The 13,621-nt window shown below is 38.8% G+C and overlaps 1 protein-coding gene across 8 annotated transcripts in view; it reads left to right on the forward strand.

Moving 5' to 3' along the window:
* Window positions 1–13,621, forward strand: part of OSBPL6 (oxysterol binding protein like 6) — a 209,861-nt gene that overhangs the window by 177,333 nt on the left and 18,907 nt on the right. For 5 of the 8 annotated variants that reach the window (XM_059928166.1, XM_059928165.1, XM_059928167.1 and 2 more), the window contains 2 exons: window positions 7,262–7,369; window positions 9,044–9,181. In XM_059928166.1, the coding sequence (XP_059784149.1) occupies window positions 7,262–7,369; window positions 9,044–9,181 (246 nt within the window). The remainder of the gene's footprint in view (window positions 1–7,261; window positions 7,370–9,043; window positions 9,182–13,621) is intronic. The other 3 variants (XM_059928169.1, XM_059928171.1, XM_059928172.1) reach the window with 1 other exon arrangement.

Consider the following 13,621-nt stretch of genomic DNA (forward strand, 5'->3'; position numbering starts at 1 on the left):
GGTTGCCCTGGACTGATCTCATGTCATGTATCTGTCGGACACCTAGTCCATGTTAATCGATCTTCTGAATCGTGATCCTGAAAGGATCATGAATCAGAAAGATCAAAATAATGGTGAGTAAACATCTTGTATGTCATCCTGTAAATGTGTCAAATACACTTTTGTCCCCCTACATGTTGCAGTGTTTTCTTCAGATGTATTAAGGATTGAAGTCTTAGTGGTATGAGATAAGCTTGTGCTGAGAAAAATAAGAAAATGTGCTTGTTTCCCGCTTGCTTGCTTTTATTTGCTTGTTGGTAAGACAGAGAATAGTAAACACGTCTAAGTTTGGGAGGTCAGGTGAGATTAGAAATGGTGATGAAGAGAAATTTTAAAGCAGTCATTCATTTGTTCATTCATTTATTCATTGTGTTTAATTCAACTACTGTACTTTAGGTACAGTGCAAGGTATAGGACACCAAGTTAAAAGTAGCCCTGGCCATGTTCCCAGGAAGTTCATGATCTGACTACTGAGATGAGCAGTATTTACTCAGGAAACAGTTAAATGGACCACGCTGTAGTCCATTCCCAGTGGCACATGAGCAGTGCAGATTTCCAGGGCTCTGGGTGTTCAGAGAAATGAGAGATGCCTGAGCTGTGAGCAGACCCAGAGATCAGGTTCGTGGAAGAATTGGTCCTTGATGGACCTCAGGAGACAGCAGCAGCTGTTAGCAACGTGACAAAAGTAAAATAAAGTGAAATTACGTCAACTTGCGTGCTTCGGGTTAAATGTTTCCTTCTCTTGTCTAAACATTTATTTGCATCTAGACTTAGAGCCTCAATAGATTTTTGTTGGGTTATTTGCGGGGGTGGGGGGGTGTTATATTTACTTCGTTTTTTTGAACTCCAAAAATGTGAAAATAATTTGGGACTATAAAGATAGTTATACCCTATCCACTAGCGAATTCAGTGCTTCCAGTTCTGTGTTATCACAGCATCTTGGCTGTGTTCACATCCTTGTGTCTGTACATACCTTCCCATTGGGTGGATCATTTCCTCCTGAGCTCTAGTGCTCAGGAGAGATGCCCTGGCAGAAAGATGTGGATACCCCCGTATATCGGTGCATTTATAGATGCTGATAAATTGTGTTTTCAGTCAGAATAAAAGAGGCCAATGATGCTGCCATAGAGAACATTAGTATTTAAAGGACAAGCTAAAAAAAACAAACAAAAAAACGAGGATCCTTTGACGGAAACCCAGGGGAAACAGCTGACAAATTTAGATAGCTATGATCATTGAGATCAAGGGTAAAGAGTTTTGATAATTTCAAGAATGAAAAGGTTAACAGGGTCTGACTTAGCAGCAAATGATATATGGACTGAAAGTCAACCTTGAATTTGGCAGTCATCTAAGTTTGTTTGTATCATGAAGGGAAGGAACTAGCAGATAAGGAGACATTGAAGATGGGAAACAATTAACTGATGTAGCCATCTTGATTGGCTAATTCTTTTATTTTCATTGTGCCTCTTTAAATATAGCACTAAGGATTGAACAAGATATGAAATAGCTTGAGTACATTGAGACAGCTGTTCTACGTATGTTTCTATGTTAATATAACGTCACATTATAGTGTGATTTTAGGTAGCCTAAAGACATCTTTGATCCTTATTCAGGTATCATCAGTTAAATCCCAGATACTTTTTTAATGAATAGTTACCAATCCAAGTTTCCCCCCAGAAAGGGAAGGAGAGAGACTGTTTAAATAACTTCTTAGATCAGTCTAACATTTTTAAAGCTTATTTTTTATTTGACATAAGTCCGATTTGATATATGTCTAATGATTAAAATGCTGCTTTTCAATAAAGCTTTTAAATATATCAACTTGGCAAATTCCATCATCCTTTTAGAAGGTACATAGCATAATAAAATAAGTAAAATTAGCATTCTTCACTACATGCTCAGCATAAATTTTTACCTGCCTTGGGCATGTAATAATTTGCAAGGCTGAACAGTATAATGAATTTCTCTTCTAAAGTAATATTTCATCCCTGATCTATATGTATACAAAAATGTACATAATTCTGTTATTTTACCCCATGAAACTTTAAAAGTAAACTTTTACACCTGAAAGGCAGCATAGATGTTGGATTTATACCTGTAGGACAAGGTATTTTATGTGGCATCTATCCCTTTGTAAATGACTTTATTTCACAGCAGCTATAATTTTATGCACTGAACACCAAAATCAAATAGTATATAGTAAGACTATGGTAAACTCAGCCCCCTAGATTACTATAATGAAAGATTCAACTTGCCTTGAGTCTGTCTTCAATACATTACACTCCGTCACTATTACCAGTTTGATTTCTGGCCCCAGAGTTTGTACACAGCTTGTGCTAAATGCATTGGGTGGGTGTTGGGTCCATACAAATGTGAGCAGAAGAATACGACCCAGTACTCAGTCTAGAGTTACTGAATTTCATTAAATCAGTACGACATCCACTGTTAGATGTGCCATCATTCTGTGCATTACTAAGAAACAAAAAAATGTCAATTAAACTGACCAGTGCTTCAGAGGTGTTAATGTTTGAGGAATTGTGCATATTAGAATCAGTGAAACGTGGTATGTTTGGGAATGTAAGCAAAGACATTGGCTTAAGGCACGTAGCAGCATAGTTAAAGCCCCAGTCATAGCATTTACCATCCTTCCTGTCTACAGCATTTGATACATCCAAAATAGGTATTCTGTGTTGGGATAAATGTTTTAAGTGTATTTGTTCCTGAATTTCAGACTTCCCTGAGACTTGGCCAGATTTGTTGTATATGAAGATATTCTTCATAGAATCCTTTACATCTTTTTTTTAAGCTATCCAGTAACTTTAAGTTGATGTCATTTTGGACATAATTTGGCAATGTTTATTAAAAGCCTTAAAAATATTTTACCCTTTGACCCTTTGGTCCATGGCTGATATGTATAATCTAAGGGGGTAATGCTGAATGTAGAAAGCCTGTATGCACATAAACGTTCATGGCAGCATTATTTATCCTCATAAAAATCAGTAACAACGTAAGTGCCCAAGAGTAGAAAATAATCACTTGTTCCGCAGTTATTAAAATCACATTTGTGAAGAGTTTGAAACATAAAATAAGTATCTGTATACAAAGAATAAGTGGCAGACACTGGGTGTAGAATATGTTCCCATTAAATAATGTGGAAAATGCATAAGAAAAAAAGCTAGAAAGAACTATACCAAGCTACCGGGCTTCCCTGGTGGCGCAGTGGTTAAGAATCCGCCTGCCAATGTAGGGGACACGGGTTCAAGCCCTGGTCCAGGAAGATCCCACATGCCACGGAGCAACTAAGCCCGTGCGCCACAACTACTGAGACTGCGCTCTAGAGCCCACGAGCCACAACTACTGAGCCTGCGTGCCACAACTACTGAAGCCTGCACACCTAGAGCCCGTGCTCCCCAACAAGAGAAGCCACCACAATGAGAAGTGCGTGCACCTCAACAAAGAGTAGCCCCCGCTCACTGCAACTAGAGAGAAAGCCCGCGTGCAGCAACGAAGTCCCAATGCAGCCAAAAATGAATAAATTAAATAAATAAATTTAAAAAAAGAAAGAAAGAAAGAAATATACCAAGCTACCAGAAATTGGTTGATTGGGTAGTAAGGTATGAGTTTTTAAAAATATTTTCTACTTTTTTGTGTTTTCCAAATACACTATAATAGTATTTTTTTAATAAAAAACAAGGTGATTTTTAAGGGATACCCAGATTCTTGACAGCTCTAGCTTTGACAGTTTCCATACTTATATTCTCACTCCTTTTCAACCAGTTTTGCTTTTATCTGAAGGGTTTAAGTCTTCTGGTGATCCCACATTGCCATATGTTTCATATCCTTCTCCAGCCTTCAGGCTTCTATGTGTCCTTCCCAGAACCCACAGTTCCATTCAGTAAAATGCATATGCTATGCCAGAGTCTCACCCAGTCTAAGGTGAATTCTCACCCATTGTCTGCCTAGGGGGGTGAATGGTAGTTAATAGCCAAGGAGGTGAGGATTTGGGCAATTAATTCTGGCTTAGAACTTCAAGATGGTAACTTCTTTTATAGATGGGTCAGGAATTATGTGTTTCTTGGATATATTACACTTGAATGTGTATGAGGGACATGAGGTGTGGGGAAATGAGTATACTTTGCGGAGAGTTTGTAGTGCGGTCTGAGCTCACTCATGAAAGCAAGTAGTGAGACTTCCTAAAGAATCTAGGCACAGTTCCTGAGCCCGAGGCTGCTTCCTGCCTGTTAGGCCTTGACCCCGTCTGCCACTCCTGGAGCAATGTTATTACTCACAAGTTTCCACGGCTTTTCTTGCTCATGACCTGGCACAAGTGGCTGGCGACGTGCCTCCTTTTCCCTCGCTTCACCACTGTACAGACTCCTTGGGTGCATTCTGTATATTGTTTCTGCCATCAACTGGGCTCTTCTATGTTAATTACCACTAATAGTGTCATTTCACTGAAAATATCCATATACCTCGATGTTCCCAAGGATGTTTCCATAATATCGTTGTAGAGAAAATAGGTGAGCTTCAGGGAGGGAAGTAACAAATGTGGTCCTGAGCACTCCCTAAGAGCGCTCATGGCGCTTGGTTGTAGCCAACTTCAAAAACAGTCTGTGTGGGGCTTCCCTGGTGGCGCAGTGGTTGAGAATCTGCCTGCTAATGCAGGGGACACGGGTTCGAGCCCTGGTCTGGGAAGATCCCACATGCGCGGAGCAACTAGGCCCGTGAGCTACAACTACTGAGCCTGCGCATCTGGAGCCTGTGCTCCGCAACAAGAGAGGCCACGATAGTGAGAGGCCCGCGCACCATGATGAAGAGTCGCCCCCGCTTGCCACAACTAGAGAAAGCCCTCGCACAGAAGCGAAGACCCAACACAGCCAAAAATAAATAAATAAATAAATAAAAATTAAAAAAAAAAAAACAGTCTGTGTGAATGAGGCAAAAGGAGGAGCCATCCTGGCAAGACACACAGAAATGGGCTGTTGCATGCTCCGCATCTGCTTACACTTTCTGCCCTTGGGGTTGCCAGAGTTGGAATAGTATTTATTTCCATGCTTTTTTGTGCCACGTAACAACGTTTTTCTACCACTGCATATATATTATTAATACAATATTCCTTTAATTTTCAGCTCATTTCCTATTGATATTATCAGCTAGAGGCTACCTTTTGTGCCTTCACACACACCTGTAGGCAAGATTACATTTAATGAATACTGGATGAGATGAGAGCTTAAATGGGAATTTAACTTTCTTAAACATCCAGAGCAAACAATTCTCCAAGTTTCCTTATAAATGGGACACTTGTGTGTAAAACTCCCATCCTCTGAAAAAAACATTACTTATCCTTGCCCTTGAGTTTTTGTGGGGTTTGTTTTGTTAACTCTATTCCAGGGGCAACAAAAGGTGCAGTCACTCTGGAGGAACCCTTAGTTGAGGTTTGTGTGAAACCCTGAAGTCATAAATGTGATTCTGCAATTAAAACCATCTTACAACTTACAACAAGGCCTCCTACTTCCAAGACAACAAAATATATCTGGTTCTAATTATTTCAATAACTAAGACAGCTTTCAGTACACTTGTGGACAGAAAAATAATGAAAGAACAAATAAGCATAGGTAGTCACAAAGAATACGAATTATACAGTATTTTTTTTTTCAAATTTCAAGTGAGATTTTGCTCCAAGAAAAATGATCCTGAGCACTTTTGCAGAATATAAAGGTATTAGGAAGCACATGGTTTATTTACTAAAAAAGTAATCACCTTTTTTCTCACTAACACATCCCTGTTTTCTCAGAGAACTGGACACATATTTCCTCCTGTCTGCAGTATGACTGTAGGATCTGTGTCCACCTTTAATCCATCAATACTTGACAGCCCACAAAGACCAAGTGTGTTCTATTTTACACATAGTTTACAAACTGGTTTAAAGACTTTAAACAAAAGCCAAAAGCTGCGAGTGAACAGTTTTCTTCTTAAAAAGCAAAAGCTGGGATGAAGGGAGAGGGGCTGTTCCGTGCTCCATGCCCAAGGATTCTGCACCCCTCAATGAAAGTGTGAAGTTTAGCCACTGTGTAATTTATCCTGGGTGATTTAATAGGTACAGAGTTATAGTTATGCTGTTATATTTGTATACGTATTGGTTTACCGTAGTCATCGACTCTTTACAAAGAAAAGCAGAATCCTCACTCCCCGGGGCAGATGTGCTCTTCAGTAAGTCCTGACATTTATCTTTTCACTCTGAAACATTCACTTCCATCTTCTAATTGCTGGTTTTAATGGGAAGGAAGGGAGCTGTCTAGCTTTTCACTGGGCTTTGTCCTCACAAAGGTCTTTTACTTGAGACTTGGTGTAATCCAGTCAGCTACATGTGTCTTCTGTATATGGAACAGGTTCCCATGCACTAATGTGCTCCATGTGCCTCTGTCCACAGGGCCCCTGTTAGGGAGCCCATGCTTATGTAAAGCTGTTCTCTTCTTGCCCCACCCTCTAAACTGAGTTGTAGCAGATGGTGTTTTACTGATGCTGACTTAGGGTGTGTTAAAAGTCATGAGATGCAGGTAGCTTGGAGTTAGTTTCCTTTTTGTATATGTTCTTTATTATACTTGTCGATGTTTACACTGTTCAGGGAAGGCATCTTTGGTCTACGCTTGAGTTAGTTCTGCTGTACTGTCATAGGTATTAATTATGTGCTCCTAGAAAGTGGAAAGACAACTATTTTCTTTCACCAGACTAAAATATAGCTTTATAAAATATAAAGCCAGTTCATTGTTCATTACATTTCCAAATAATTTTTAAGATATCTGGTTTTGAAACAACTCCCAAATTTTAGAAACTAAAACCAAAAAAAAAAAAAAAATTGAAAGACTCAATAATTTTTATCCTAGGGTGTAAAATGTGATATATATGTGGTGGTAGACTGGGCTTGGGTGTAATGGACCTGACTCTAAGGGAGAGAAAATTCCATGAATCATTTTTATGAAATCCATGAACTCTTTCAACCCACTAACCTACTAAGTAGTAGTCTTATATTGCAAAAAACTGAGTGCCTTAATTCTGAGCCATTTATTTCCTTCTTACCAGTGGGATCTGGCCTATGGTGGCTCCAAAAGTTTCAGCTAAGAACATCATAAGACTTTGTTGTCTAAAGTGTACCTGTGTGCTTGTTCTGCTTTATGCTTGCTTAATAACTTGAAATTACATATGTGGTTTTTGTTATTTTAAGGCACTCAACCAGAATGCTGAACTAAGGAGTCGGTTGAACAGAATACATTCAGAATCTATTATTTGTGATCAGGTTGTCAGTGTAAATATTATTCCTAGCCCTGATGAGGTAAGACTCATTTTTAATAGATGTAGAATACTTATTTTATAGCATCTAAATCTACTGCCTATTTTTATTTATTTTTATACAGTTCTTTCACTGCTGATACGATTCCCTGCATAAATATTGTGTTGCTGACAGTTCAGTGTTCTTTGGAGTGAAGGATGTACATGACCTTGACATCATTGATTCTTGGTGATCAGTTGTCTATTTTTATTTATTCCTGTGTTCATCTCATGCTACTGAATATTTAGTTTGTATATACTCCAGCTTGTGAATTTTCTCTCACTCTTCATTTGAAATATTTCTTATCATCAATGGCCCATGAAATGTTGAAACAAACTCTTTTAGCTGAGAAGGTGCTAAATAAAAGTTTGCTTAAAGTTTGTTTTAAAAGTCCTATCTAAGAAGAGAAGTCTCCTGACCTTGCTAAGATACTACTATTAGTGCTGCTACAGCTCCTACTGATGATGATGCTAATAATTAATGGTTAACAGGTGTCAAGTGAATGCTTACTATGTGCTTGGCATTGTGCTAACCCAGTTTATACATGTTATCTCATTTCACACCCCCAACAACTCTCTGAGGTAGGTGCTATTACTCCATTTTTCAGAAGAATTTTTGAAGAAATGGTAAGCGGATAGGAGAACATTCAGTATTTGGGCTAAACTTGAGTGTATAATTCTGTTTATAATCCTTTATAAAATTATTATTTTTAGCCATGAGAATTTATACTTTTCAACAGTAATACATGTAACAAGGTGAGAGTTTTAACTAATACTAAGGCCATATTTGCACCAAAAATATACATTTTTCTAGAAATCTGTGGGTGCAAGTGTTCTGCCATCTAACTGCTTAGGAAATACCATCCCCAGACAGCTTCTCTTTGATGTAAGTTACCCACCCCGCGTCCATCCACCTCCATGGGTCCCGTGATCTCTGATGACACATATGCCTACTCAACTGCCCAGAATCTAGAGGTATTTCTAAAATTTTGTCATTCAAAAATTAGTCAACAATCTCAGTTTGAATCTTCTTTTCAACTTGAAATGTGTACTAGAATATATATATTTTAGTTCTCTTACATATTTTTCTGATTGAAACTTAAATTGTATCCTTGAAAACAATATTTATTACTTACTGAATAAAAATACAATTTGAAATAAGGTTCAATACTCTAATCATATGTTTCATTGGATAAAATTCATGATCAAACTGGAAAATGACTTTTATATATTCCGTCTCAAAAATTAGTCTTGTAGACTGTTTTCTTAGCATATCTCTAGTGGTTTCTACAAATACTGCTTGAGGTGTAGTATACTGGTTAGAATATGGCTAGTTAATGACAAGCCTAAGCATATGACAAGGAACTTGTCTCCACAGTCAATTCAGGGTATTGATAGGGGCTCAACCGGTTACATTCCACTTAATATTAATTGAGCATAGATTTAAAATCAACTCACCTTTCACCTGCACCTTTTGGATTCTTTAGGCATATTGGAAGGAAACTTATGCAGTGGTCATTACTCAGTTGCAAGTGAAAATTAGCTGTGGTCACCACTCTTTTAACATATAGTGTGAATTTTTCTAGAAATCTGGCTAGTACGTCATGGTCTCATTTGAACAAATAGCCATTCTTACAGGGAAGAAAACGATTACACCATATGCTTTTCTCTTCTGTAGGCTGGTGAGCAAATCCATGTCAGTCTCCCCCTGTCACAACAAGTAGCCAATGAGAGCCGCCTCTCCATGTCGGAGTCTGTCTCTGAGTTCTTCGATGCCCAAGAAGTGCTCCTCTCTGCAAGCTCGTCAGAGAATGAGGTAAGGTTCCTTGATGCATCAACCCTAACTGCTTCTGACCATGAGTTTGGGTTAAAGAAAGTAAGACTGTGGAACTTTTTTTTTTTAATATTATAGTAAGATGTCCAAATAGTAGCAAAACCAAAAGCATGCAAACTATATGGTTTCCATTTACTGAGCCCTTAACACTCTGGGCACCAACTCAATAGTCACAAATTTGATGAATAAAAAGAAAGAATCAAGATTTATTCTGACTTACCTGTACAGTTCATATTTCAGGGTTAACAAATAGTTGATAACAGATTCCTTTATAGAAGGAGACTATCTAATAAATGAATTAAGCATGAGAAAATAAGAAAATTACCATTCATGTTTGTACATACAGACACACACACACACACATCCATACACATCTTTGCCAGAGACAAGAATTTGAACTTAGAAGGATAATGTCTAGCATATATCTAGTTGGCTAATTATCATTTTTGGAGGTTACCACTGGCTACCATAAAAGCTTTATTGGATTGCTTGTCATACCCGTGAATCTTGGCAAGGTCTTGGAAACAAGAAATCTCTTCCTTGGTCAGGTTGCAGAAATTCTTTTACTGAAATTTAGTCAAGTACACTTAGAATTTTTTTTTCTTTTTTGGCATGGGAGAAGCAGCCAAAACTCTTTCCCACACAGTTGTTTAAGAATTTTGTCATTTGAGATTGCAGATCTGTACTGCATTTTTAGAAAAAGGAGATGAAATAGTTGCTAAGTGTTAATTCCATATGCATAGAAAATAGATTGAAAGGAAAAATCCTGACAACTAGTAGTAGTTCTTTTTGGATGTTTGGAAGTATGAGTGATTTTAGAAACAAAAATAAGTGGAAAATAGAAAGAAAGAATGAACACATCACTTTTCTAATGGAGAAAAGCTAAAACAGAATTCTTGTATCAGGTACTGAATTTGTTACCACATCAAGCTAGGCACTTGCCTCTCAGATTCCAAGTCATACATTAAAAGATTCACAGAAACTCCCATTCACAAGCCAGAGAACTAGTTTAATGCTAGTTCTACACACTACCAGCATTTTTTTCTCTGACTCTCCCTTTTCTGGGCTTCCATTGCTGACCCAGTTCTTTGTCGTTATTCAAGCAGACAAACTTAACTATACATTATCTGGGCTTTGACCCATCATCTGATAAGTTTATAGCATACCCCTATGAGAGCAACCTAATTTCCCTATTTCTAGTTCTTGGGGTCACATTCAACTGGGCACCCAGTTGCCACTTGCACCAGCCACTGGCAATGCAGAAATGAAGAGGATGTGAAGCAGGTTACATGCATGAGTCCAAGCAAGATGGTGGTGCCACCCCCGTGAAAGAGTGGACCAAGTGGCCGATAGAGGGGCAAGGTAGTAGAGGACAGAGGCGCGTGGAGATGATATACTCACTTTAAGGCATTGTGAGTTTATCAGACCTTCCAGTGGAGTTATCTGGCAACCTTTCAGATATTCAAGTCTACAGCTCAGGGAGAAAGCAGGTCTAAAGAGAGAGCAAGAGTCAGCTCAGGTTCCACCCAACCACCTGCCTGTGAGACATTGCCACCTGGGTGCTCCACAGACTGTCTAATTCAGCATGTCCAAGTGAATTAATCAACAGCCCCCTTACACACACGCACACACACACACCCCAAGGGGAAAAATTCAAACTTACCCATACTTCTCATATTGCTTTTCTAAGTGCTTTTCTCCCCAGGTGTTCACATCAAATACCTGAGTTGCCTCAGTATTTCCCTTCACTACCACCCACCACCCATGTTGATTTACTCATCGGGTTCTGTAATTTCTGTCACCTAAATACTCTCAGATACATACATTTTCCTAAAGCTTCACTGCTGCTACTGCAATTCAGTCCTCCATCAGCTCCCCACCTAAATTACCCTGTCAATCTCCATAACTCGTTTTCCTGCCTCCTTTATTGCCCCCTCGAATCCATTTCCCACTGGGCAGCCTGGCTAATCTTTCCAAAATGCAAATCTGATGATGTCCCTATTCCCCAGTGTCCTTAGGATGACAATATAAACTCCTTAGCTATCGTACAAAGACTCATAATCTGGTCTCTGCTCTCAGCTGCAGCTTCTTGCAACCTCTCTTCTTCTGGTGCCTTCCAGAGGCCAGTGGAGTGCTTCCTGCAGTTGTCAATTTGCTCCAGACACCCCTTGTCCCTTGCTGAAATGAGGAAAGTGACTCTCTCCTACAACCCACACTGGAAAGAACTAAGCTATACATCTATTCTTTGTGACTGTATCTTACAGGTTTTCATAAAGTGTGTTTTACTTAAATCTTTCCCCTTTATCACAACACTCAGTCTTAAGTATTTGAAGAGGCTGGACCAGGAGATAAACCCAAGTGACAGGCACCTCCATGTTCTCAAGGTTGCTCTTCCCCTTAGGCTAAGACTTTGTTCCTGAGGCAACCTCATCTGCGCAAGTTTCTAAGTTCCCTTGTGATGAGATGCCCCCAGAAGGCTCCTTGAGTCTCTGGACAACAGACTTGGCAAGCCCACCTGGTTGGTTTACTGTACATGTGAGAATCCTAGTAGCCGCTGCAGGATGGGCTCAACTGCATATTCTACGTGACAGCTGCCAAAGGCTCTTGGGCCTCTGCATTGCCGCCCACCCTGGCTGAACACGTCCAGCGCCACGCGGTCAAATCGCTCACTCGCTTCAGTCTACTCAAAAGTCACCTTCTGACAGAAACGAAGACCCAACACAGCCATAAATAAATAAATAAATAAATAAATAAATAAAATTAAAAAAAAAAAAAAAAAAGTCACCTTCTGAGAAGCCTACCCTGGATGCCCTACCCCCAGTGTAGAGCTACCATTTCCCCTCACCCCTGACCTTTCACATGCCTCTTCCCTTCTGATTTTTTTTTCCATAATGCTTATCACCATCCAACAAAATATATATTTCGTATGTTTTTTGTGTGTCTCCCCCCACTAGAGTGAGGGCAGAGATTTCACCACTCTGTCTCCAGCACTAGAACATTCTGGTGAACCAGGAACTCAGTAGATATTTGCTAACTGAATGAAGGAGAGAATGCTTATAGCTCCTTACATATGATTAATCGGAGAAACATCTGGGCCTTAGCTGTCTTACATAAACATTTTCCATAACTGAGAGAAAAATCTTTATGTGCTTCACTTAATGAATGTGCAACCTCTTTTAAAAAAAAATGCTCTTCTTATTTCCAGAATGACCTACTTCCTTGCCTCTACTTTTAAACTTGTTTCTGCAATGCTGCATGCCTGGTCGCAGTTAGAAAAAAATATTTCCTGAACTCTTTTGAATCCCAAACCTCTTAGAGAGAAATATTTGGCTCCAAGACTTCTTGACCATGGGAGAGAAAACAAATATATATTAATTGTTTCATTATAATATGGCAGAGCCTTAACTTTATATACAGGATAACATGAGTGGACCATAGCCAGACTGCCCAGCCTTAGCTACTGCTCACACATACGATAATACAGATCTTATTCAGGGCCCACTGTCATTGTAGAGTTCTTTCATATTCTACACGGAACTTTCTCCATGGGCATGGATATTGCACCATGTCTATCATATATTAGTTTGGGTGAAATTAGAAATTGAAGAGGACTAGACTGTTTATAGCTTCTAAATGTTCATGTAATAAACATGCACGCACCATGAATTAGGTTCAGGCAGGCATTTGTCTTCTCTAACATAATTGGATGTGATTAGCTTTTTTCAGAGAAATCACATGGAAGAGTTTGATTTACTTTTTATTTCTATCAAGGTTTAGAATGTGGCTTTCATGGGCCTAAAGGTTTAGCCTTCCATTTAGTTGCAGTCAATGAGAACTGGAAGCCAGCTGCAGTGGGAAAATACAAATCAGAAAAAGACTTTATTCTCAATTTACCATCTTTATAACATTGCTCAGGGTGCAAAAGCAAAACTATCATTATTCATTTATGTGAAATCATTCTGAGTATAACTCTATCTCCCTAAATATATGAATTCTCCCCCCAACTCTATTAAAAACATCAGCAATAGATCCAGAAACCTTAAAGGCAAAGGCTGATGGTTTTTATTACATACAAATTTCAAACTTTTACATGGCCAAAAAAGAGTGGCATAAACAACATTAAAAAATAAACTGCAAACTAGAAAAAAATGCAATTTATATGACAAGCTGAAAAAATGTGTGAAAGATAAGACAGCAATTTCACTAAAGATGAAATTCAAACCAGAGATCTTTTATGTGTGTTAGGTAGATACATACTAATATAGATTGATAATGTATAGTGTTTAAGTGGGTGTGAGAGATGGATGCTCTCATATACTGATGATGAGAACAAAGAAATACAGTACAATTTTCCAGGAGAGCAATTTGGCAACATACAGCTAAAGCCTAAAAGTGACTCATTTGACCCAGCAATTTCGCTTC

Source organism: Balaenoptera ricei, chromosome 7 (assembly GCF_028023285.1).
Source record: "Balaenoptera ricei isolate mBalRic1 chromosome 7, mBalRic1.hap2, whole genome shotgun sequence".
Classification (NCBI taxonomy): domain Eukaryota; kingdom Metazoa; phylum Chordata; class Mammalia; order Artiodactyla; family Balaenopteridae; genus Balaenoptera; species Balaenoptera ricei.